At 39.8% G+C, this 24326-nt stretch overlaps 4 protein-coding genes and 1 long non-coding RNA gene across 12 annotated transcripts in view; 2 read left to right on the forward strand and 3 right to left on the reverse strand.

Annotated features, from left to right (window-relative positions):
* Positions 1–7033, forward strand: part of fli1rs (Fli-1 proto-oncogene, ETS transcription factor-related sequence) — a 27874-nt gene extending 20841 nt beyond the window's left edge. For 2 of the 5 annotated variants that reach the window (XM_040118444.1, XM_040118442.1), the window contains exons 4-10: positions 236–439; positions 2067–2144; positions 3516–3584; positions 3719–3781; positions 4979–5026; positions 5272–5358; positions 5864–7030. In XM_040118444.1, coding sequence (XP_039974378.1) covers positions 236–439; positions 2067–2144; positions 3516–3584; positions 3719–3781; positions 4979–5026; positions 5272–5358; positions 5864–6387 — 1073 coding nt within the window. In that variant the 3' untranslated portion in view covers positions 6388–7030. Of the gene's footprint in view, positions 1–235; positions 440–2066; positions 2145–3515; positions 3585–3718; positions 3782–4978; positions 5027–5271; positions 5359–5863 lie in introns of all 5 variants that reach the window. The other 3 variants (XM_040118441.1, XM_040118443.1, XM_040118445.1) reach the window with 3 other exon arrangements.
* A 610-nt stretch (positions 7034–7643) lies between these two features.
* On the reverse strand, positions 7644–13409 carry zp3d.2 (zona pellucida glycoprotein 3d tandem duplicate 2). 4 transcript variants are annotated; one of them, XM_040118440.1, is made up of 9 exons: positions 13226–13409; positions 12179–12612; positions 10665–10780; positions 10448–10551; positions 9438–9612; positions 9199–9304; positions 8918–9006; positions 8747–8820; positions 7652–8146 (listed from the first exon to the last, which is right to left on the reverse strand). In XM_040118440.1, exons 2-9 carry the CDS (start codon positions 12560–12562, stop codon positions 7797–7799), a joined length of 1398 nt encoding a protein of 465 aa, XP_039974374.1. In that variant the 5' UTR covers positions 12563–12612; positions 13226–13409; the 3' UTR covers positions 7652–7796. The 4 variants fall into 4 exon arrangements, with proteins under 4 accessions (XP_039974372.1, XP_039974374.1, XP_039974373.1 ...); XM_040118439.1 differs by having other exon boundaries at positions 12179–12622; XM_040118438.1 differs by lacking the exon at positions 13226–13409 and having other exon boundaries at positions 7644–8146; positions 8918–9003; positions 12179–12872.
* Positions 12662–17684, forward strand: LOC120784558. Its single transcript, XR_005706462.1, has 4 exons — positions 12662–13102; positions 15396–15492; positions 15946–16072; positions 17405–17684. It is a non-coding gene; the product is annotated as an uncharacterized LOC120784558 (long non-coding RNA).
* LOC120784557 (sperm acrosome membrane-associated protein 4-like) lies at positions 14819–16033 on the reverse strand. The gene is made up of 3 exons (XM_040118450.1): positions 15805–16033; positions 15415–15534; positions 14819–15261 (listed from the first exon to the last, which is right to left on the reverse strand). The coding sequence occupies exons 1-3, from the start codon at positions 15875–15877 to the stop codon at positions 15056–15058; spliced, it is 399 nt and encodes a 132-aa protein (XP_039974384.1). The 5' UTR covers positions 15878–16033; the 3' UTR covers positions 14819–15055.
* Positions 17231–24253, reverse strand: ccdc105 (coiled-coil domain containing 105). Its single transcript, XM_040118446.1, has 8 exons — positions 23954–24253; positions 22525–22809; positions 21550–21654; positions 21046–21196; positions 19557–19723; positions 19359–19454; positions 19154–19267; positions 17231–17634 (listed from the first exon to the last, which is right to left on the reverse strand). The coding sequence occupies exons 1-8, from the start codon at positions 24251–24253 to the stop codon at positions 17407–17409; spliced, it is 1446 nt and encodes a 481-aa protein (XP_039974380.1). The 3' UTR covers positions 17231–17406.
* Positions 24254–24326: the final 73 nt, after the last annotated feature.

Here is a 24326-nt window from a genome sequence, read left to right on the forward strand (position 1 = left end):
TCATATAGGATAATTTCTGTATGACTCCTCTACCTGTAATGTTTACAATTTCCTGCTTATGTGACATTTTCTGAGGCCAGAAAACCACACCAGCATTACTCTTAATTTAAAAGTTCTGTGTAAACTCTACTCTAAGTCCACCAACAGAGTGAGACACCGTGTCATAAATCAGTATAACCAGAGTATTTTCTGATCATCTCTGTTCAACTCTACTCCCCCCACCCTCTGACGCCAGATCCTGAGGTTTGGACACAGGACCACGTGCGGCAGTGGCTGGACTGGGCCATCAAGGAGTACGTCCTGGAGGAGGTGGACGTCATGCTCTTCCAAGCACTGGACGGCAAGGCCCTGTGCAAGATGACCAAGGAAGACATGATGCGTCTCACGTCGGCCTACAATGCAGACATCCTGCTCTCGCACCTCAATTACCTCCGGCAGAGTAAGGCTCACCTTGTGTCTACGACATCGCTCTCTCCAGCTGATAACGTTGTTTGGTCCTCATCAACATTGCAAATTTCAACAATGCGAAAGGTTTTCATTGTTCTGTGGCTCAAAGTATTTTACCTGCATTTAAGCAGGAGCAGAAATTAAGGGGAAAAAAAAAAAAGAAAGAAAAAAAAAGACATAAGGCTCTCTGGAGATTTGACAATTAACCAATTAGTCAATGGACAAACAGGGTTTCTGCAGGGTTAACCAAGTTTTTAATAACGAAGAAAATGCTACTTAATACCTGTTTCACGGTCTTACCATCCCAGGTTTGGAATATTAATGAGAACCAGTGGGGATGGAAAAGACTACCATTATTTACAAGTGCATGGATTTATTGACATTTATTTCACATTTTTGGCGGTGCTTCCCAACAGTATATAAGGATAATTTCTAATAGTAACATTAACTAATAATTAAACACGACCTGGACCTGGATAAGCAACAAAAATGAATGGATGAGTGGATGGATTAATCAATTACAGAATAACTTATTTAAGGTCCATATGTGAATTTTAAATAAGGTCAGAGGTCTATATCACTAGTATTGAAGATTTAAACAGCCAGTTTTTGGTAAAATCATCAAAAACAATTTATAACTAACATTCCAGTATACGGCAGCCTAGGAAAAATATTGAAGACCTTTGTAAGTGGAATTTAATACCTGCTAATCATAAGATAAGATTTTTCAAGACCTGCAGGTACCCTGATAAAAATAAACAATTTCACTGATAAGTCTCTAAAGCAGCTTTTTTCTTTTTATCATTGTAAAAATTTATATTCTGGCTTTTTTTTGTTTCTAGAATGGCAATTTTGGCCTTTTCACTGTTTTCTGAAAATAAATACACTTGATGGCTCAACTATTACTCAAGAATAATAGATTATAGAAAAATCATGAAGCCGTAAAAATACTGTATGTCTGCATGTGGCATTTTAATGTTCGCTGTCCTTGATATAAAAATTTGATTACTGAAACCCAAACTCATCATTGTTACTAAACTCAATTGAGGATATGGACAAAATAATACAAACACCTTGCAATGCTTATGAGGTCCTCCTAGTATTTTTTGTTGAGGCTGGAAAAACGTGATGTTATTGGAAGTTTGTCATGTTGTTAAACAAATTTGGTGTCTTCAGTAAGCATTGTGATCACCGTTTCCTTTTTGCTAGCGCAGGTTTCCTGTGTCGTACAATATGTTGTCATGATCATTTTGTAGTGTTTGTGTCTCAAGCACCAGCAATTTAGCTTCTGCAAATCACTGTTACAAATGAAAAGAATCATTTCGAGATAGATAATTAACAGCATTTATCCGCTTTAGTAAGAGGTCTGATAGTGACCACGTTGTAGTCAGGTTTTCATGGTAACTTTGCGACATACACAGCGCTGACAGAATGACACTAACATCTTACAATATAAATGCCATCCAGCACTGCAGCAACGCCATAGACCTAGTCATCAAAAGTCCTCGGAGTCGAATCAACACCTTTCAGTCTCTTTAATCTCTATCTATCCCTGATTGATTATTTTTGTATCTATCGTAAAAATATATAATCTTGACTTTCTTCGGTCTTTGCTTCAGGTAGCCCTACGTTCTCCTACTCCACAACTCCCACCAACAACACACCACCACAACAACCCAGACTACAGGTGAAAGCAGGTGAGATCATCCACTCTCCTTCATCACCTTTTCATTAAAAAGGCCATTAAAACCTGTTTTCTCAATCAGCTTATTGTTGTTCTGACTTTTCAGCCAAAGTCGGAACAGTTTTAGCTGTTTCACAAGAGATTTGTGTTTTGGTGCTTTTTCTGCACGACTCAGGATCTGATGACAGTTGTGAGGTTTTTGCTTATGTTACTAAAACGGTCACTCAAATGTCATCAAACCACACCCACACAGCCCTGATGAAGCATATTAGCTGACTTTTTAAATAATAACGCAGGATGCCCTCCCCCCCCAAACTTTAATGTTTACGTGTTTTTTTATCTAGTAACAAACATTTAGTGTTATAGCAAAATACTAAGATTTGAATATTTGAGACACATTTAAAAAAAAAAAATATAGCCCCAGTTTTAACAGGATGTTAGGGTGGGACGTGCTGTGAAATCGGACTGGCTACAACAAGGCCACCACAACAAATCTATGTAGAAGAGAAACCGTTTGTAACGGGTGATGGTGTTGGTAGTTGTGCATTTTTTAGATTAATGATTATCATACAGTATGATACACATCAATTGCAGCCCTAGAAAATATAATTACGGCATATGCACCAGCGGAGGGTAAAGAAGTACATTTACTGAAGTATCGTACTTCCCCATCTTCTGCTACTTTATGCTTCATTTTTACTATGTTTTTCCACTGTTCGCACTGCATTTTTCTGACAGCTATAATTCTTACAGAGAAAGATTTTACATAAAAACCCGACAACCTTATAAAACACCATGCGTGTTCATTACATGTGCATGATACTGTCCAACAAGGTGAAAAAGTCACTTTTCATTCCATTTTGTGTTTCTGGGTGTGAATCAAAGCTCAGAATTCAGGCAAGAATTTACAGCCGTGAGGACAACTACTTGAATGATTTTGGGATTTAAAAATAATGTGTTGAGTTTCAGAACCATGTTATATAGTTTCAAAAGTCTAAAAAAGGTTCCTTGCCACAACACTGGCCTCAGTTAACAAAAAACTTTGATGAGTTCAAAACTCAACAGCCAGTTTCAGACAGGAAACAGCTGCACCGACACAGGAAATGGGGGTATGGGTCCTACTCCTGGGACACAATTCACAATCTTGTGGCAACAGAGGTGGCCTGAACAAAAAAAAAAAAAAAAAAAAAAGCTCACCCAAGAAACTGTGGGTCATCTTTAGACCTCCAAATGCTTATCATCTTAGTCTCTGTTTACTGACTTCCTTCCTACTATAGCTGTCCTGTCCCACTGTCCACTTCAAAGCCTTTTAATGCCATGTGCTTGTCAATGTCTAGTCTTATCCTTTGTTTTTTTGTTTTGGTGTGTGCGCGCGTGTGTGCAGAGACCGGGTTTGATGAGATCAGCCGCAGAAACAGCTGGCCTACAAACAACATGACTGCAGTGCCTAAAGGTATGTTAACAAAAACCGAGGAGGATACAAAACAGATAATCATGATGAATTTTTTAGCATGAACAACTAATGGTTTTGCATATAAATTTATTGAATTCAAAACTCATACAAGTTTTTGTTTTTTTGAACCGTAGGTTCTTCCATGGAGCACCAACACAGCACAAGAGTCACAGAGCCTGCTCCAAGAATTGTGCAAGGTATTAGAGCCACTTGTACCAAATATTATCATATTCAAATTTAAGCCGGGCCATGATTAAAAACTCACATTGTGCTGGAAAGTATTCTCCAGCCCAAAAGGGCTTGATTTAAAATTTTAGTCGAGATCCAAAACACAGTCAGAGCCATGCTAGCAGCTCTGTGCACCGGTACTTAAGCTAGGCAGTGCTTTGAGCTAAATGCTCACAATGACAATGCTACAGCAACATGCTGATGCTAAGCAGGTATCATCTTCGTTCGAGTGTAGCATGCAAACATTTACTAATTAGTAAAGTATAGCTGGTGGGAGTGTCATTGGTTCTATGGGTATTAAGTCATAAACTAAACTATTAGACAAAGTGAAATGAAGAAGTTTGATGAAAAGTTAAGAGATCACCTGAGTTGTTACTATTTATTCTGGAGTGGAAATTAATGTCTGTATCCAATTTCGTGACAATCTATCCAAAAATTGTGGAGATATTTCACTCAGAACCACAGATGTCAACCTCACGGTACACTCAAGTAAAAGTCAGGGGATCACCAAAGTCGGTGAGATTCATCCTCTGGGGACCCTGATGTCCGTAAAAAATTTCCTGGCAGTTCCTCCAGTAGTTGTTGAGATTTTTCAGTCTGGGCCAAAGTGGGGGACCGACTGACATGGCCATTTCTAGGGCCATGCAGCTAGCTCGGGTAAAAATAATGCACAATAAATCTGAATATTTGTTTAGATGTCAAAGCCTGATAATTAGCCTTAATATGACCACTTTGTTTTACTTCATTCAATCAGCCTGTCGTGTTGATGTTATCCGATTTCTTGTTGGAAAGTATTGGTATTTTGAGTCGACCTAACCCATCAGTAGCGAGGGACGTATCCGTCCCTCCAACTGTTTCTCCAACTGGTGAATATGGCTCTGAATAAGGACAACACCAGACCTATTTGAATCACTGAACAAAACTGTGGGGTGATGAGATGTGGGCTGTGAATTGAATATTTCACTCCATCAATGTAAGTGCTTGTTCCAAGTACTGGAACAACAGTATCAGAATTATGATGCATGTGATGTTAAAAAACATCTGACCTTTTATCTAGTCTTGAAAGAACTTAATATAAAATGTAGGGGGAATTGGTAAACATTAAGGCTCTGAATCAAGCAAGCGACAATATGTAAAAATAATGATATGCTTTTTCTTCTTTACAGACCCGTATCAGACATTAGGGCCCATAAGCAGTCGACTAGCTAACCCAGGTAAGATTCTAAACGACCACAGGATAACCTTACAAGGATGACACAAATGAGGCCTTTACACTGTCTGCTTTGGCAACATGAGAGAAAAGCATGCAAGGGCAGGCACACATGCACTTACTTTCCAAGATGAAGTAAATGTCAGGACACACCTGTTGCGTCAGTGTAAGCGTGATGCAATTCTGCTGAGATGAAATCTGGCTTCCCTCTCACCAAAATGACTGTTTGCCCTGCTGTTTTCCTCACAGAAGGCCAAGCCCTCAGCTCATCCAAGAACCGAACAGGCAAACAAAGTCCATACAAGCTCCCTGACCCCAGCGCTCACAGGCCTGTGGGTAGGTTTCTGCCCTATTGTCTGACACTTTCTCCAAACCACACAGTGAAAAGGTCACATTTGGTGGGAAAAAACACAAAAAAACCAAACAAACAAAAAAAAAAAACATTTGGTGAAAGGGGACTGAGATGTCAGATATGTCATATTAATGTTAGGAAAGCAGTACAGCCACAACAAAACAAACAGAAGTACTTTGTCAAACTGAGGAGCTGTCCAAGGTCCTGGAAAAACTGAATACATCAAGAGGAGCTGAAATATTTTTTTCCCTTTTATTCAAAAAGCTAATGCTAATTTTAAAGGCTCTAATTTTAGAGCATCTCCCTAATGGTCATTGCTTGATTTTTTTTTTTTTTTTTTTTAAACACACAGATCGTGAAATCCTGGAAAATGTTCCAATATTAACAAGAATAAAGAGGCTTAGACACAAACATTTCACAGAGCTACTGCCGGTAATTGTGTACATTTTACACGATTCCTTAACTCTTCCTCTTCATTGCCTCTCCCAGGTTCGGGGCAGATCCAGTTGTGGCAGTTCCTGCTGGAGCTGCTGTCCGACAGCAACAATGCCGGCATCATCACCTGGGAGGGCACCAACGGTGAGTTCAAAATGACCGACCCGGATGAGGTGGCCAAGCGCTGGGGCGAGCGCAAGAGCAAGCCCAACATGAACTATGACAAGCTGAGCCGCGCTCTGCGCTACTACTACGACAAGAATATCATGACCAAGGTGCACGGCAAGCGCTACGCCTACAAATTTGACTTCCAAGGCATCTCGCAGGCACACCAGAATCACGCGGCGGAAGGGGGGATTGTTAAGTACCAGACTGAGATGTCTTACGTCCAGTCCTACCACAGCCACCAGCCCAAAATGAACTTCATGGGTGGCCACCCTGCACCTATGCCCGTCTCCCCTGGCAACTTTTTCGCCCCCCCGTCGACATACTGGAACTCCCCCAACACCTCCATCTATCCTGGGTCAGCCATGACCAGGCATCCCACCACTCACTCCCACCTGAGCTCGTACTACTGAGGACAGGGCATTTTCACACCTGAACGGGATAACATGGGAGAGGAACCCGAGTGTGCTAGAAAACTCTTGCACACTCCATCCAGGATGTACCTGAGCTGAACCCCGTCTGAAATGAAGGTGATATGACGCTACGGTCTGTTTTATAAAGGCATTATGAAGTTGTCTTTGTCACATTCTTTCTTAAAAATGGACAAATTGTGAGGGTAAATTAATTCTGTGATGAATGGAAAGGATTGGTATTGTACTCTTCAAAGAGTTTTCTTTTCTGAATACACTGTTGACAGTATTTTACGATTATACAGTTGTTATGAAACCAAGTTTTGTTCCATTTGTAAGTACATTGTTTGATAGTAAACTGTTGTAAAGACAAGTCATACCCTTTACTGTGTGAGTAGCATAATGATTTTCACATAGGTCGAAATTGCAGTTTTCACATTCAATGTGACTGACATTTGTAAAAGAGAATATGTACAGAATGAGTCACATGTAGCACTGTAACATTTACTCATGATGTAAAGCTAATAAATGATGCTTGTACCTGAAAATGGCCTCCTGTGACTATTATCATGTACAGATTCTGTAGAGAAACTTGGCATTTTGAGTTTTCTTTGACTTTTTGTTAATTGACAAAATACTCTATAAGTTTGCGCTGTGTTAAACTTACAGGTTGACATTTTTAGGAAATATGCATATTCGTTTGCTTGCCAAGATTTAGATGAGAAGACCAATACCACTCAAATATCAGATGTAGGACAGCACTCCACTTACACTGTTAATTCATGCATTGCACAATAAACAATTTAAGTGGAGTGGTGTCCCACATCTGTTTTTTTGATTGTTGTCTCAGAGGATTCAGTGCCCATCTATGCACACTGAGTCTGAGTGCATTGATTCATTACTCAGGACTGATACCACTCTCATATCTGTCTGTTCGATATTAAGCTACAGCCAGCAGCAGTTAGTTTAGCTTACCACAAAGAATGAAAACGGGGGTAAACAGCTAGCCTCACGTTGTCTAAAGAAAGGAAATCTTTCTACCAGCACCTCTAAAGCGCACAAATGAACGCATGATAACTTGTTTGCTAAATCCGTATAACATATTAATATATGCTAACCTACGACAACCCGGTTGCTCACTATGGCTTTATAATGAATGAACAGATGTGAGAGTGGTGTAAATTTTCTCATCTAAGGATAGAGAAAAAGATTATTTCCCAAAATATTGAACTATTTCTTTAAAGAGATGATTGCTGTAGATTCAATGTGGCAAATACCACAGTTATTACAGAATACGGAAAACATTTGCAAAAATATATTTAAAGACCTTCAGACTATTGCTTATAGCTCATTAGGCATTGTGTAATGAAGCCGCGTGTACTGAATTTATCACTATTGATATGTCAGCTTTATTAGTCAAAATCAAAGATTTCTTCAAATATTCTGTGCGGTTCTGTGACCACCTCCTCCTCCACCACAGCAGAGCCCTTCACCCGCCTCTCCTCACCTTCCACCTCGACCCACTTCACTCCTCCACCTCCGAAGGGCCACTCCAAGTCCTTCACCGTACTCTCCCCCTTACCCATCAGAGTCACTGCTATCGCTTCAGGCTGTGAAGTCTTGCTCCATTCAGTCACCTCTCTGGCCATCTCTGGTTGTGGTGCTGGTGTTATGGTGGTGGAAACTGTCTTCCTTTTCGGGGTTGTGGTGGGTTTCACTTTAGGCTCTATTGTCCACGGTCTGCTGCTGATTATTTCAGTCACTGGAAAATGTTGAATTTTTGTTATTAAAATACAATCAGAAATCACTATTAAAAAGAAAAAGAATATGCATATAAAGATTCTAAAAAATTTATAGAAAGTAAAGCTAATTGTAAATTAGTATTTAGAGTTCATGAGTGATTTGAAGACATTAGCTTTTGGAGGCCAGAATAATCATAATTCTTGATGAGACACAGCTGGCATTTTTCTTGCATTTAATGCATTAAGACAGTTTTGGAATAAAACAGCAAAACTAAAAAGTTTCAAATTTCCTACATGCAACAGAAAAAACAAGTTCACAGTGACACCGGACAATGGCATAGCTATATTTTAACTCAATGTGTGCTTATCATTACAGTAAACAAGTATCATTTGTATAGGACTGTTAAAAAAGTTACAAGCTGCTTGACAAAAAAGGAGCTGGTGTTTTTCTGTGTTTTTCTTATTGTCGACGAATCGAATGAAAAGCCCAAAACCAAGATTGTTTTAGCTGCTTTGTTCTTTTCATGGTATTTGTTGACAGTATAGAATTTCGCCAGCCTTATCCTTTAATAGTAATAAGATTGGTTTTATTATGGACAATGAGAGAAGCAGCGACTCACCTGTGGATGCAGCAGAGCTGCAGTTGGTGTCGCAGCAGGTGCACACCGAGTCTGATCCATACAACTCAACCCATCTGAGAAAAACAGTGATCAAGAGCTGACCCCTTCAACTTTTTATTTCTCATTCTTTAATTTCTTTAAGAAAAAAAAAAAAAAAAAAAAACAACTTACCTTCCTGCTTTTGTGTCGTAGTTGCAGGACTTAGCTGTAGGTGAGGGCACAGAACTGCCCACAGACATGGCACAGTGCATGTAGAGCTGCTACAGGAGATCAAAGTCAAAGTTTGCCATCAGTTAAATGCTTCAGTCTCTTAGGACTGTGTTTAAACATAGGCCTGATGATTCGTAGCAAAGAAATTAGCAGAGGCTGCAGAAAACAATGTCTATAACACAAAAATACAGCATATAGATAACAGGTTTTCTCATGTAATAACTTAAAGCATCTTTGCTCACCTGGTCTGTCTTTCCCTTGAACAAGAAGGCATCCACAGAGAATCTCACAGCATTGTTTTTGTATGGGATGAATCTAGAGTGGCTGTCCTTGCTTTCAACCATACACCTTTATCAGAGGGAAAGAAAAGCTGACCATAAAATATGCCAATCTATTGACATATTTTTGTTTCTTTTTGAATAAAGACTGAGTGAGAATAAACCTCAAGATATTGAGTTTGTGTGAGTGAGGTGTCTATTACCCAAAGTTTTTCACAACTGGAAACTGAAGCTCGGAGGTGTGGGACTTCTCGGGAGTCGCGTAACACGAATGGACGTACAGTCTTTTGTCTTGGGACATGGACGGAGCCTCAGCCTCAAAGTACATGGGCTTTCCGAGCACGTACTGATCTGACGGGGAGAGCCTTTCCCACCGAGCTGAAAGACGGAAGAGGGAAGCAGTCAGGCAGCAAGACCAGCAGGAGCATCAAGACTCGTCCTCATTCATGCAAAGGAATCCAGGTTTTCCTAAATTTAAATACAAGGACTCATATTTTAAAAAGGTTTGTTTAGTGAAATTCAAAGGCTGGGACACATATTTTGATTATCATATTGACATTAGTATATTAGTAAGAGTTTTCCAATATTTTTAGGTGTTTTCAATGATGATTACTAATCGGGTAAATCTAGGATGATACTGCTAATAACGGTAATGATGGTTCAACAAAACCACACTTAAGCACAATGTGGACATTAACCATTTCACATCGGATTGGTGCAACTTCTAAGTGTATGGAAGTTTTCTCAGCAGTGGTTTGTAGGCAACCGCATGAAGATGATCTACTGTCCAGAAAACTGTTGGTGATCAGTTGGATAAAGATTACACTGCATATCATACAACTTATTCATCTTTAAAAAGGATTCATCTTTATGTCGAATGTAAAATGTTTTTTTATTCAGTTTTAGACATTGCTGTCATCCTTAAAAAATTTCTTTTTTTTACTTTCACAAAGACAAAAAAAAAAAAAAAAAAATACTTTTGCTCGATTATTTGGTAATAACAATAGTAATATTTCCATAATAATACTTCCATTTTACAGCGTTACGGCCACTTATAAACATTCCAAAAACTATTAATGCACTGTTTCGTCCATTCTCAAAATAAGACTTCAAGACTTCTAAGAACCATAGAACTCAGGGTCAGCTGATAATAAGCTAACCCTGATTTCTAATAATAAGAACTGATAATAAATTATGTTTTAGTAGGTTTTACCATTTCGTGGAGTAAGAATGAATTTTGCTCTGTTCTTCATTGATTTGAAGATCTTGCGCATCCGCAGCTTTGGTGTGTAGCCAATTTTGTAGGAGTACTGGTACCTAAACAGATAAATACATCCTCCGGATATAAAAAGGTCTTAATATGGGATTTCAATGTTAAAAAATTGAAAGAACTTGATGCACAATGCTTTCCGGTCTGGATCCAGTCTCACCTTTTATAATAACATGCCACAGGCAGGGTGAAGGGCACAGCTCGCCTGATTGGTCCTTGGAGCGTTGGTGGATCATACTGCAGTGTGTTTGAATAGGCCACCTGGTTATCAGTCATCTGCAAAGAAACAACTAGCTAAATTATCAATCCTCTTTTGACAAGACCAAGAATGTACAGTTGTGCTTTGAGCCAGTGCTGACATGTAGATGTTTGGCAGGTATACTCTCTACCATGTTACCAACGTCCTAATTTAGAATGTTAGCTAGCTAACTTTTGCTGATTAGCAAAGTACAACTGAGACCAATAGGAACCTCATTAGTTTGAGGGGTATTTAGTCGGAAACAAAAGTATTGGACGGAGTCAAATTACAATTCCTCATCACGGTAACATGAACGTGGCAATTGGTCCAACAGTTGTTGAGACTAGGCTGTAATTAAAGATTGTTTTTCTGTTATTGATTAATCTGCCAATTATTTTCTCAGTTAATTGATCAGTCCATAAAACATATGACAACATCACAATGTCCTACTGCCCGAGTTGACTTCATCAAGCGCACCATAAAAAAAGAGTTGCCAATTAAGCTTCAGTCGATTGACTGATCAATTATCTGAGTAATCCTTGCAGCTCTAAATTAAGACAGTTCACTCAAAATCACAAATGTCAGCCTCATGGTCGTGGCTGGATTATCAACTGGGCAAAGCGGGCAGCTGACCCCCAGAGGCCCCAAAAGCCCCAAGTTTTTTTTACATATCATTTGGGTCTATATAATTTGATTAACTGCAAATCTCTAACAAAATTTGCTCCATATAAATCATTATTTAGTTTTTATTGATCTGATCGGTTGTAAAGTTGTGTTTTATTTTTTTGTGTCAAGTAATTCACACAGAAAAAAATCGGGCTGTGTTACTCTACAATTATCTTCAATGTCAAAAAGTCTGACAGCAATAACCTGATGTAATAATCAATTGATTGGTCGGTGAAAATGTGAGAAAAATTGTGAAAAATGCTCATCGCTATTCCCTGAAGCCCAAGTCAGCATATTCAAATTACCCCCCTCCCCTCAAATCAGTCAAAAACCCAAAAAAGGTTGACTTTGCCATCACTGAAAAGTGAGAAAACTTGCAAATATTCACAAAGAAGTTTTGGCACTCAAAAATTTCTTAAATAATAAATCAATAATTTTGCCAATTATTATTATTTATTTTATTTTTATTTTTTGGTTGATGACCAATCGATTAATCAACTAGTCTTTTCAGGCCTGGACTACTGTTTGGTTTGTGGGTGCCTGGGGTAACTATGAAACTGCCAAGTATTCTGGGGGTCAAGAGGGGCCCGACAACAAGTTTTTGCCCAGGTGCCCCCTAGGACGTTAGCGGCCATGCTCCTGGTGACAGCAGAGGAAAGGTCTTTCCATCACCTAGGTCAGGAGGATTCATCCTCTGGGATCCGTGGATGTCTGTGCCAACTTTGAAGCCCATCTATCTAATGGACGTTGAGGTATTTGTTAAAACTCACCGTGCGTTTGGCTTCACACATGCCAAAATCATATTCGAAGTAAAGGTAATCCCTCGTAGATTTACTGGCTTGGCATGTCCCCAGTTTGAGCCGGGTGTGCGGTTCGCCGGTGCCTAACACGCTCCTCCGCACCTGCACACTCATTTTGTTCAGCTTGCACGAAGTCTTCACGGAAACTCCCGAAACGCTGGGCGGACTGGCGTAGGGCCGCCGAACCGGGATCAGGATCTCCCGGACGGCCTGAGGTACAGGCTCCTGCCCGGTGCCTCTGGCTGGGGAGAAATGCTCCTTCTCCACCAGCGGCAGGCTTGAGTCCACGAACACGGGGAGATGGAGGTATGGCGGCGGCAGAGTCGGCGTATCTCCCCGAGAAACTTTAGTCATCTCCTTGGTTGTTTGATTGAAAGCCTCCAACCGCCGCGGTGATCCGCCATCAGCGGAGGTCAACAGCGGTAAAATAACAAACATTGAAAGGTAAATCATGTAACACATTTTAAACAGTATTTATTTATTTTATTTTTTTTAATCAAACTTAACTATAAGATATAATCACCGGTGATGTGCTCTGTGGTTGGGGCTAAGTTAACAGCACCTGGTGGTGAACAGTGTTGCTAGATTGGCTGACAAAAAGCCCAATCGGAGCCTAATAACCCGCCCAATCGCGGTCAAAGTAGCCCACTGATTTACGAGTAGTTAATTTGCAAAAATTAACTACGACGAATTAGCTACCTGCAGTAACCGTTTGCTGTGTAGCATTGGCTGTTTTGGCAGCTATTGATGAATAACTTTGACACTGAAGTAAACTCAAAAAAGTGATGACTCTCAGGCAAGTTATGGAGCTATACGGAGCGTCTTTTTTTTCTAAGCGGATTTGTGGACATTAATCTACGATGGACGTCGCAGACAATGATATCCTCTGAAAGTGTAAGTCACACAGATTCTAAAAATGTGTGTATAATGTCTGTATGTTTAGATATGGCCGAGGTATGAAACACATTTTGACACAAATTGCGGAGCTAGGGTTTTTTTTAAAAGTAGTTAGCCTACCTTAATTTAACTGTCCCTTTCACCTCACACAGTATCTTTGTCGTTGTTTCTCCCATCGCTCCCTCTATACCTCCTCTCCCTGCGTTGAAACCGACCTAATGGTACAAAAAGTTGCCCAAATTGTAGCAACCTAGCCAAATCTAGCCAAAAATTAGCCCAAATATCCGGCAACACTGGCGAAGAGGCAGCAGACAGAGACAAAATGGCGCCACTAACCGGTTATTTCATGTACAACAACTTGATGATGTCAAGAAAACCACAAGTGGAACTAGTGGAACTAAATAATATCAATAATGGCTCCTTTCCATTCAGGTGTGCTAATTTCAGGAGTACATACTCACTGGCAGAGCCATAGATTGTATATAAAGATATTTATATCAATATTATTTATTGTACATATTTATTTATCTTTATATACAGCCTATGGGCAGGGCTAACTGGGACATTTAAGGTAACAGAGCTCTAATTAATGTTATTACTAACACCTTTACTTTTCCTGTTAGGACAAGTCAAAATACCTACTGTAAATAAGGGTTAAAGAGCGTTAAATTATATAACTAATATGGCTAAAAATCACTTGCAATTCATAGCTGTTGAAAAGTCTAATGAGGCACAGTTAACTTCTGTCTGGATTTAAAACAATACACATTACTTTTAAAAGTTTGTATACTACACATCGTCTCTGCAATTTGACGTACGTTCAAACCTGAATACAAAACCAAAGCCTGTCTTAATGCAAGCGGCTGCCTGCAACATACAGGTCAGGTTGGGTGTGGAGGTCCTCGGGCGAAACTTTCACTGTGGCCATGTAGAGGGTCTCAGTAATACATGATGAACCACATAGCCTGAAGTGATATGGCTTCAGTTACAGTTGCAATGGTTAGTCAATTAATCAATTAATCGATCAAAAGTGGATTAATCTACAACTATTTTGATGACTGATTTATCGTTTCAGCCACTTTTCAAGCAAAACGGCCAAACATTTGCTGGTTTTACCCCCTCGAATGTGACAATTTGGTACTTTTCTCTATCATATATGATAGATTATGAAGTAGAAAGATGTTTTAGACTGATAAACAGACCAATCAAGCAATTTTAAGATGTAACCTCGGGCTGTGGAAAGTTTGAATGGACATTTTTCACTATTTGTTGACTAAACTAATAATCAATTGAGAAAATAATTGGCTCATTAATCGATTAAGGAAATCATTAGTTGTTTCAGCTTTAGTCATGCTGAAATAGACTTTGATTTCATTCATTAAAATGAAAATCAAAAACAATGAATTTAATCAAACTTACAGTATGTTATACTGTAATTCTGTTGCTTTAGACTTAATTCTACTGTGGCTACCACTGTCTATTTGTGTACCTTCTTTGGTGGAGTTTTTCAATTTTTCGGAGGGTAAATAAAACATAGTGTGTATATATTAACATACAGATTGTAAAGCCCTATGAGACAAACTTGTGATTTTTGGCGTGTATAAATGAAGTTGACTGATAAGTGGATAGAGGTAGTTTATTTTATCACAGTTTGTACAAACATACTAGAAATGGGAACAAAAGTAAAACATGTTACACTCATCCCCACTCTCCCCGCCAAAAACAACTCTGCAACCAGAAAGGCATTTCTTTAGACGTTGTTATCAATAATCAGAGAAAAATGTTATTTTTCCATCTCACACTCGTGGTAAAACAAACCTTGGTTTAGCATAGATTAGTGCACAGTTACTAAGAGGAAACTGAGTACAGTCTACTAGAGGGCAAAAAAGACAACTCCACTTCATGTGTGTCAAACTCGTTCTCTTTCACATTGCTTTTATATTTTTCTATTCACCAAACTGAGTATGATATAAGTAATATGAGTATTGTGCCTGTCAAATGGGGGGAAGCAGGTACTGCAGCTCTGTTGCACAGATGTGTGTTGCAGCATTCATTGGTGAAGGTGAAGTTGAGTCCCATGGTATATTTTTCGCCCGTAACTCCACACAGGGCGGGCAGGACGCAGCTCTTCTCATACAACACCACATGGAAGTCTCCTGAAAGTTCATTAAAAACACCAGTTTAAGAGTCCCATACATAAAGTAAACCACACCGACACATTTCCCTCTGTGCTCGGCCCTTTTCAGTTCTTTTTCTCAGTTTTGATTCATTTAAATTTTTGCTCACGCAGACTTGAGGCGCCCTCTTACCTTTCATGCCCACAGCTTTGCTGGACAGACAGAGCTGCCCAGGTGGACACTTCAGAGGAAATCTGATGCAGTCAAGAGGTGAGATGGTGGGGAAAACACAGGTGTAGCAGAAGAGGGGAACTGAAGGACAGATGCAATGGTTAAAACCACAAAATTACTTATAAGAGTTCACTTTTGTAGGGGAGCACGAGTGATACAATAACCAAGGCATGATGAAAAGGACAAAAACTGTACCATCCATTGTTCTGAACTTAAAAACAGACATCACCTTGGACTTTGAAGCGCAATTTTCACTATAAGTATTTCTGTTGGCTATAGCACGCATCTTTTGTACACTCATACACACAAGCAAACACATGGCACACACGCACTTATGTTATGTTCACTTACCCACAGCTGGAAGTAAACAAAGGAGAAGCAGAGGACTAATCAGCTTCAACATTACTGACTGTTTCAGTCTCATGGGGAGAATATATTTTCTCGGGGCTCGATTCCTCTTAACGTTGTTTCTTTCTTGATATTTGCTCGAAGAAACCAGCTGTCTTCATCTCGGAATACAAGAAAACTGCTGAAGTCTCGTCTTTATCAGGCAGTTTCCAAGCAGCTTTATTCAGTCTTTCTTGGCTTCCTCATCCGGCCTAGCTGCAGAGATCTGAAGGTAAATCTCTTCTAGTTTCTCTTGATATTCTGTTAAACTCCAAAAATATTCCACACCCCAAAGCTTATGATTCAATTAGGCTGTTAGCTTCCCGGTGTTAGACATGATTTATCAGTGCTGCCTGGGCTCACTGCCCTACAGAGAACAGCCCCTTTCAGATTGAAGAGAATCAATGGGGCTTTGTTAGGAAACTACGCTCTAGTTTAAAATCTATATTTTGTCCACTTTTGCCATGTTTTTATAACAGAATGACAGGACACGTGGCCTGCACTAAGGTAAAACAGGGTAGGTTTATTAAATCATGTCTTATTTCCTAATGAAAGACGTTGAGTTTGGTGGGAGGCCTGTCAAGTGACCTGCAGTCCCATGACTAGACAGCTGAGAAGGAGGAAAGGACAGGGGCACAGTTTTTAACTTTATGGAAAAGATGTTGAATTCAAATTTAAAAGCTCTTTTGGTACACAGAAAAAGGGCAGCTTGTCGGTTTGTATGTTAAAATAAACTAAACTAAATGCCTTAGTCAGTAAATGAATAGTTTTCAGCGGGGAAGCTGATAAGATGATCATTAAACGTCACTTCATCCGCTCTTTCTGTTTCTATTTTTCAGCTGTACAAAAGGCCCGTATTCCTATCATGGTCATGTTTTATTGCAGTAAAAATGACCTAACTTGACCACACAGACGTGGTTCCAGCAAATAAATCTTGGAATTTCTTTAAATGCTGAAATAACAGTTTAACAATTGGCTGGGCATATCTGCATCTGGAAAATTAAGATGTCAGTCGCATATGAATATAGGCCATTGAAAGTAATTTTCTAATATTTGACTGCATTTGTCTACGCTTCCTTGAGTCACCGTAGAGACAAATCCTCAGATTTTTGGCTGTGCTTACTGTCTAACCAAGAAGTGTAAAGTTTTCAACAGAAGAGTCTTGCACATTGTTTTGTAACTTGTAACACTTTGAAATTTAATTAAAAAGTTAAAACAGTGTTTAAAATGTTACTGCACAAAGGGGAAAAACACGCAATGTCCAAATGACCAAACTGCGAAAACCATTTCTTTATGGATTTAGTTTTTGCTCTGGGTTAATTGAAACAGGACAGGGTCCACCCCGAAACTGTTCCAAAGTTGTAACTAAAGGGCCAAACCAAAGACCAAAAGTGCAAAGGACTAAATGAACTGGGGTGTCTCTATACTTTTGGCCATATGAGTGCAGCTTTTATCCCATGCTCTTATTCCTGAACCAGTACTTTTTTTGCACATAGCTGCTTCCTATTATCACAACACATTAAATTAACACTATCATTTCTCTCTACCTGTGTGATTGCTGCAGCTCTACTTAACATAAGACAGGGAGAGTTGGCTTCTGGATGCCCCCTGCTGGAGTAAGGAAGGCACGGCTCGCTTGTTGACCTGCTGGAGCCTCATGCGGACGACACCTGCGTCCACCTGAGCTGCTGCTCTCTTGCTGTGCAGGTCGTCCAGTAGCTGCAGACAGGCGTGCTGCAGCCTTGCCAGCTCACTCTCAGAGGACTTTAGATATTGCCTCAGCACTGCACTGCCCTGAGATACACACAGGAAACACATTTGGCCTGATTTCTGATAGTGTTAAACCACTGAATGCTTTTTTTTTTTTTTTTTTTTTTTTTTTTTAAATATATGGTGTTAACATCTGCCGGTAAGTATATAGTATACATGCTAATATCATTTGGATATGAGGAGATTCTGGTTTACAGTCCCTATTTTAACACATGAGGAGAGAGGTTCCTACTATCTTATATGAAAGGAAACCTTTCTTAGATATACCTCTCTTAACTAAGTTTAAAGATGCAGTGGAAGGATGAACCTTTACTCCACACCTTGTTTGTTTGTTGTTATTCCCTGTATTCAGATCAGTTTGGTTTTTTTTTTGGGTGTCTTATTTATCTGCAGCCATTAACAGCCCTTATGTGTTGAGGCGATTTGAAGAGACAAGTCCCAGTTGTGGTTTTTTTTTTTTTTTTTTTTTTTTTTTTTTAAGTCATGCAGATTGTTGTCTGTCATGTTGCGAGTGCAAGCTAGCATAATTCCTTTTTCCTCAAAGGTTTATTTGTCAACTAACCGACCCAACAGTATGTTTAGCAGTCCTCCTATGGTACCACTAACTAATAAGGCATACTTCATATTTTCTAAGTTGTAATTAAAGGGTTTAAAAGGGCTTAATAAATACTTGATTAAAACCTTTATAGATCAGTAATAAATCGTTGGTAAGAACAAATGATAAGGTTGCCAGGTTGTGAAAATATAAACCGGGCTGCTGTTGTCAACTATCACTGGGTCAGACAGCTCTATGTATTGTAAAAGGTGTTTCTAGTAGTGACAAATGTGCAGAGAGTTATCACCCAACTCTGCAGCTCCCTTGAGCTCTAGTAAGTGTTTTAATGTCTTTTTACAAAATTATTTTGGTTTTATGGCCCTCAACTATACTGTTCTGCTTCAGCCTCACCGTTCTCGTCAGCATCATTTTCAGCTGCTGTGATCAGAAAAAAAGCTCTGATAGATTGCAGCACTAAACAGCAGACAGACTAAGTTAGCAACTGGTGAACTTAGTAGAGCGTTTAGCAGCTAAAGATGTTTCAGGGCCACGATGTTTCCCTCAGGAGCTGATAGAGACCAACAACAGCGTCAGGTGGTTCCAAACTAATGCAAATTTTGCTTCATACCAGCTGGTTGTGTAAATAAGCAACTGTTTGCTAATACATTCCCCATATCAACTTAATGAGATAAAGATATGTCAGTCTTGTGTTTATAGATTCTTGCAATGCCCCCGAGTGGCCACAAAGAAAAATGAAGGTGGTCAAACTATTGGAGGGTTCTTCATCATTAATTAAAGAGCTAAAGGATAAAAAGAAAAAAAAGTTATATCAGAGGAAGAAGTACACCAGCTAAATGGTTTATTATAAAACAATAATTGATTTGATAATTAATAAAGTCATTATTTAGAAATCAGAACTTGTTTATGAAGTATAAAGAAGAAGGTGGGAGCCAAATATCTGTCACAGTCATTGATGAGTGTATTTGACATTTTGGGAGCAGTAAACACCTGTATGAGATGAGCAGCCTCAGGTAACTGTGTCCCCGGGTGTCTCTGATAAACCTGGACCAGAGGCCTGTTGAGTTTCTCTCTGGAGAGTATATCACCACTGTACTCTGGACCCTGTAAACGGGAAAAACAAAGGGAAAACATTGCAGACATTGTCACTGAATCTCAAATAAAGTCACTGATCCTGTTCCAAACGCACACTAACCTGCGCTCTGTCGTGGCTGTGACGAATACAGTTAATTTCCCTCTGCTTGCGAAACATGGCCTGTCTGGTGGCTCCGGACATCAAAGACAGGTCTTGCTACAAAAGACAGTATAAAATGACAACCATTACTCGGTTATTATCCAAGTATTTCTGTATTGCATGCGAAGATGCTTAACACATTGTTGTGTTTGTGTCTACCTGCAGACTGATTGTCTCTGCAATTTTCTTCACCAGGCCATCGTTGACAGCACAGTGAGCAACTTTCTGCCTGGCAATGGCGCCGGTTAGCATCTGTCTGATGTTTTCCCTCAGTAGATGTGACCGGTTGACTGTCAAAGTGGACGACCCTAAAACCTGTTTGCATTCTGCAAGAGGACAAGCCGGTGATGTAAAAAAAAAAAAGATCTTTCATCTAAACAAGCCATGGTGGACTGTGCAAATCAAAGAGGACACGAGAACAGTGAGTTTTTAACGAGTGGGGACCATCCTAAACTAACCCTTACTGCTTCTGAAACCATTTACAAAACTATAACCGTTTTACCTATTGAGTACTCAGTGGGTCATTTTAAAGAGGAAGATCAGCTGCGCCATTGATATGTAAGTGACAGATCTGACCTTTTTGAGTGTAAGCAGGTACCTTGTTAGGGGTAGGTTAGTGATGAGAGTATGTATTGATATATATTCTATGTTCAGTAAAGGGCTACTGCACTCTGTTCAATAGTAGTACAGGAGATACTCTGCCCATTGTGAGACATTAATACACAGCTACTGATGCACACATCAAAGTTACACGTCATTTAATTTCATGTTCCCCTCAGAATTAGTTCTAATGTCTTTGGTGATCATCATACTTTTCATCTAGCGCCATCATGAGGCAAAAATGTTTATTTGTCTTATACCTTATAATCAAATACCTAAAAAAATAAAAAAACAAAAACTTCTCATCAGCCGTACTTTTTGCTTAGTGCTAAGTGGTAAATGTCAACATGCTAAACTGAGATGGTGGACATTGTAAACAATATACCTGCTTAACACCATCATGTTAGCACTGTCATCATGACCGTGTTGCCATGCTCTGTTAGCATTTAGCTCAAAGCAACACTGTGCATAAGTATAGCCTCAGAGAGCTGCTAGCATTACTGTAGACACGTAGTCTTGTTGACACTAGTCTACATGGCCAAAATATTTCTTGTATATGCTGTATGAACACTGTGTGTGTGTGTGTGTGTGTGTGTGTGTGTGTGTGTGTGTGTGTATATATATATATATACACACACACACACATGAACACTGCAGTAAACTCATTTGTTGTTTTGATATTTTTATATTGGCTCCACTATTTCAGATGGCACCTCTTTCCGTTTATTTTTTGTATTTATTTTTTTCTGTTTCTGTGCTTATCTGTCTTTTAAAAAAGTAATGCCAAACCACTCAGGCCAATTTTGACCTGAATAAGATCCGATTGGCTGTATTTAAATAAAATTTGTGGTTTGAAGTCTGTGTCACTCTGTCAGTGATGCTGCATTGCAGTACCTTAACATCTACATTTGATGTGTGTAAAATTACACTCCTCCTTTTGTGTTATTTTGTGTAATTTGTCTTTCGTTGTTGAGAGCTGCTTTACTTGCTGCAACAGCATGATTGCCTGCAGAGACTGATACAGTTTTACTTTCTGTCCTGAGTGTACCTGGTGTAAAGGGGCTGACGGGGTCTGTTTTGGTGAAGGTCTGAGCAGCGCTGCTGTGTCCTCCCGCGGAGCCGCTGTGAGGCAGCAGCTCCAGGACACGAGCCCTCTCACTGGCACAGTCCAGCAGCTGTCTGCTGCTCTGACCCAGGGCCTGGAAGAGACGGGGGGATGACTCAGAAAGGACACATTAGAGCTGCAACTAACCATTATTACCATTACTGATTAATCTCCCAATTATTTTGTCAATTGATCAATTAATTGTTTACTCTATAAAATGATAGAAAAAGTGAAAAATATCCTCCACAATTTCCCTAAAGCCCAAGATGACATCTTTAAATGTCGTTTCGATTGACCGTCCACCAGTCCAAGATCCCCTGACTTTTCATCTGGCGCCATCGTCTGGTTAGAATTTTAGTTGGTCTTATACTAATAACCAAATACTTGAAAAACAACTGCAATGACATTCCTCAGCCTCAGCTATAGAGCAGTAACATTGTAAATCACCTGGAGCTGGGTCAGTGTGTTTCTCAGTGCTCCCTCTAGATCCTGTTTCAGCTTGGCCAGCTCTCTTCTCTCACACAGCAGCAAGTAATCGGCACCGTCCCTCTCCTGTAACGGAGCAGACCTGTCAGCGAACACATCTCCTCCCCTGAAAAATTAAATTCACAATACTGAACCTAACAAATTAATCCTTAGTCTGCCGTATCACTTACATATCTGGGGTTGGATTAAGATGAAATGGCTGTGAAAATGTAACATAATTTATTTCACAAAGGATTTAAAAACGATTTGATAATAGTACTTTGAATAAGATAAGTTTAATAAAAAATAATTAAGTGTAATAATAATAATGCAAGAGGTGTGTGGGATTTTAACAGAATTTTATGGAAGTTTAGGAACGGTTACATCCACATTTCTGCAGGCGAAATCTCTAAAAAAAAAATCCTGTGCTGCTGTGAAGGAAATAAACAAAATATTGGCAGAATTATCTGTTTTTTTTTCTTCCTCAGATTAATGTTAAAAGACCAAAGGTTGAAACACCTGACACAAGCAAAGTCTCAGAAAATGATCCTTGTGGTCCGACTCAAGTACAACATCACTGCTAATCCCTTTCTCCGTTTCTCCGTTTCTCTACATGAAGGTCAGAACTAAACAAAATGGTAGCCCTGAAGTGATAAATGATCCAGTGTGTTCCTCGTGGATCATCTGGTTTTATGACTGTATATATATCACATTGTGGCACAAAGTTCAAAGCACGGTGGAGACATTGATGGACTACTGAACGGGCTTACTGGGGTCAGGTAGAACCATCTCCTTCAGTCTGAGTGTCTTGCTTCTATAAGTTCAGCAGTCAGGGTTGAATGTATACAAGGTGGAAAACCCACTTACTTGGCACCACAGTGATTACAAGACTCACTGACTGTAATGTGCATTTGCTCCTGTGTTAAAACCAACAACTGCCAAGTTGTGTGAACTTACCGTTTCGGTGGTGGATGGTCTCCTGGTCCTCCCCTCCGAGCTCCTCCTGTTGACGGTCAGATCAGCCCTGAGGCTGCGCAGCATCCTCTCCAGGTGACCCTTCTCCCTCTCCAGCTTGATGCCCTCCTGGGTCACCTTGCCGGCCTGCCTGCGCAGCTGGCCCTCCACCTCCCGCACCCTCCGCATGTACTCACCGGCCACGGCGGCGCTGGCCCCGGCACACTGCTCACGCAGGCTGGTAAGAGGAAACGGGGCCACAGACGTCCTCTGGGACCCCCTGGGGAGCTTGAGAGGAAAACTAAATTGCAATTTCCAGATGTGGTAGTACAACTTTAAGGTACTTACACTTCACTTATTATACTCACTTATTATATTATACTCCTGCTCCACTACATATTAGAGTGAAATACTGCAATTTATGACATTACATTTATTTAATAGCTTTAGTTAGGGTACTTTACAGATTAAGATTTTAATTACAAGAAATGAATGATATGAAAAATATAAAACACATGATCAGCCCATAAATTTAAGTTAATTAGTTACTATTTACAGTGTGGTATAGACTAATTACCCTAATTAATAAAAAGTTAAAGGTGGTCTGGTGTGTTAAATTATGATTAGTTGCAGACTAAACTGCAGTATATACAGCAGTTAAAATTAATTCCACCTTTAAGAAGAATGGTACAATGTTCCTCGCATGTTCATACATCTGTAATAATAATCCAATAATGTAAAATATGTATTTAATATTAACACTCTGAAAGGAGCCATTCTGTATAATGAATATTTTTACTTTTACTTATGTACCTAAGTATATTTTGCTGATTCTTATGTACTTTTTCCTAAATAGATCTTTCAGCGGGACTGAAATAAAGGTTATGAATACTTCCTCCACTGCTGTCTGTCAAAACGAAAAGGTCATTATTGTCTTACAGCCTAGTTTATAAGAAGTTAAAGTTGGTCTGAGGTGTTTAATGATGAATTTGTAATGTTTAGTGTGTTTTATCTGCCTTGGAAACATCTTAAGCCATCCTAAATTATCAACTGAACTTGGATCTTAACTTTTATAGGATAGATGATGCTTGTTTTCTGACTTTTGATTTAGCACACAAAAAAATTTGAAGTAGCAAAATTATCTGGTGACCTGTGAAAATGCACCAGGAACCCCTTTAGAGGATCATGCTCCCAGACTGGGAACCACTGGCCTTCATTATCCTCATCTCAACTTTGTCTGAAAATAGAAGTTGTTTGATGTGGATTTTTTTTTTTTTTTTTTAATGATTGTGATGAAGAATTACCTGCAGATGTTTACTTGTAATGCATAGTTTTCTTATGAGTGTCAAACTTGGTCAACCCTAACCAAATAAACATTGTTTTGTGAATTATCATTGCTCCCTATGCTCAAGATCCTGTATTTTTCCCTCACCATCCCTCCTGTAGTTTGGGGCCTCAACATCTTATCTTTGCAGACGCAGTCGCGACCCTGTCCGCATTCCTCCTCCGCGATCTCGTCTTCGGTTGTTTCCGCTGCGCCGTTTTTGCGCTTTGGGGTGAAACCGGCGGCGGCGCGGCTGCTGCTGCTGCGGGGTCCGCCGCGCGTCGCCGACCGCCCTGCCCGGGTCTGCCGCACCAGGCGCGCCGCCCGCTGAACGGAGCGGACCGTCCCATCGCGCCAAGACAGCGGTCCGATGGAGACAGTGCCGAGGGGAACCGGCTGGACTTGCATTCCTCGACATGCACTTTGCTCCCAAATAAAACACCTTTACCACCGGCTGTTAACTCTCTGGATTAGATCAATC

This window comes from Xiphias gladius, chromosome 22, assembly GCF_016859285.1.
Source record: "Xiphias gladius isolate SHS-SW01 ecotype Sanya breed wild chromosome 22, ASM1685928v1, whole genome shotgun sequence".
In the NCBI taxonomy this organism is placed as follows: domain Eukaryota; kingdom Metazoa; phylum Chordata; class Actinopteri; order Istiophoriformes; family Xiphiidae; genus Xiphias; species Xiphias gladius.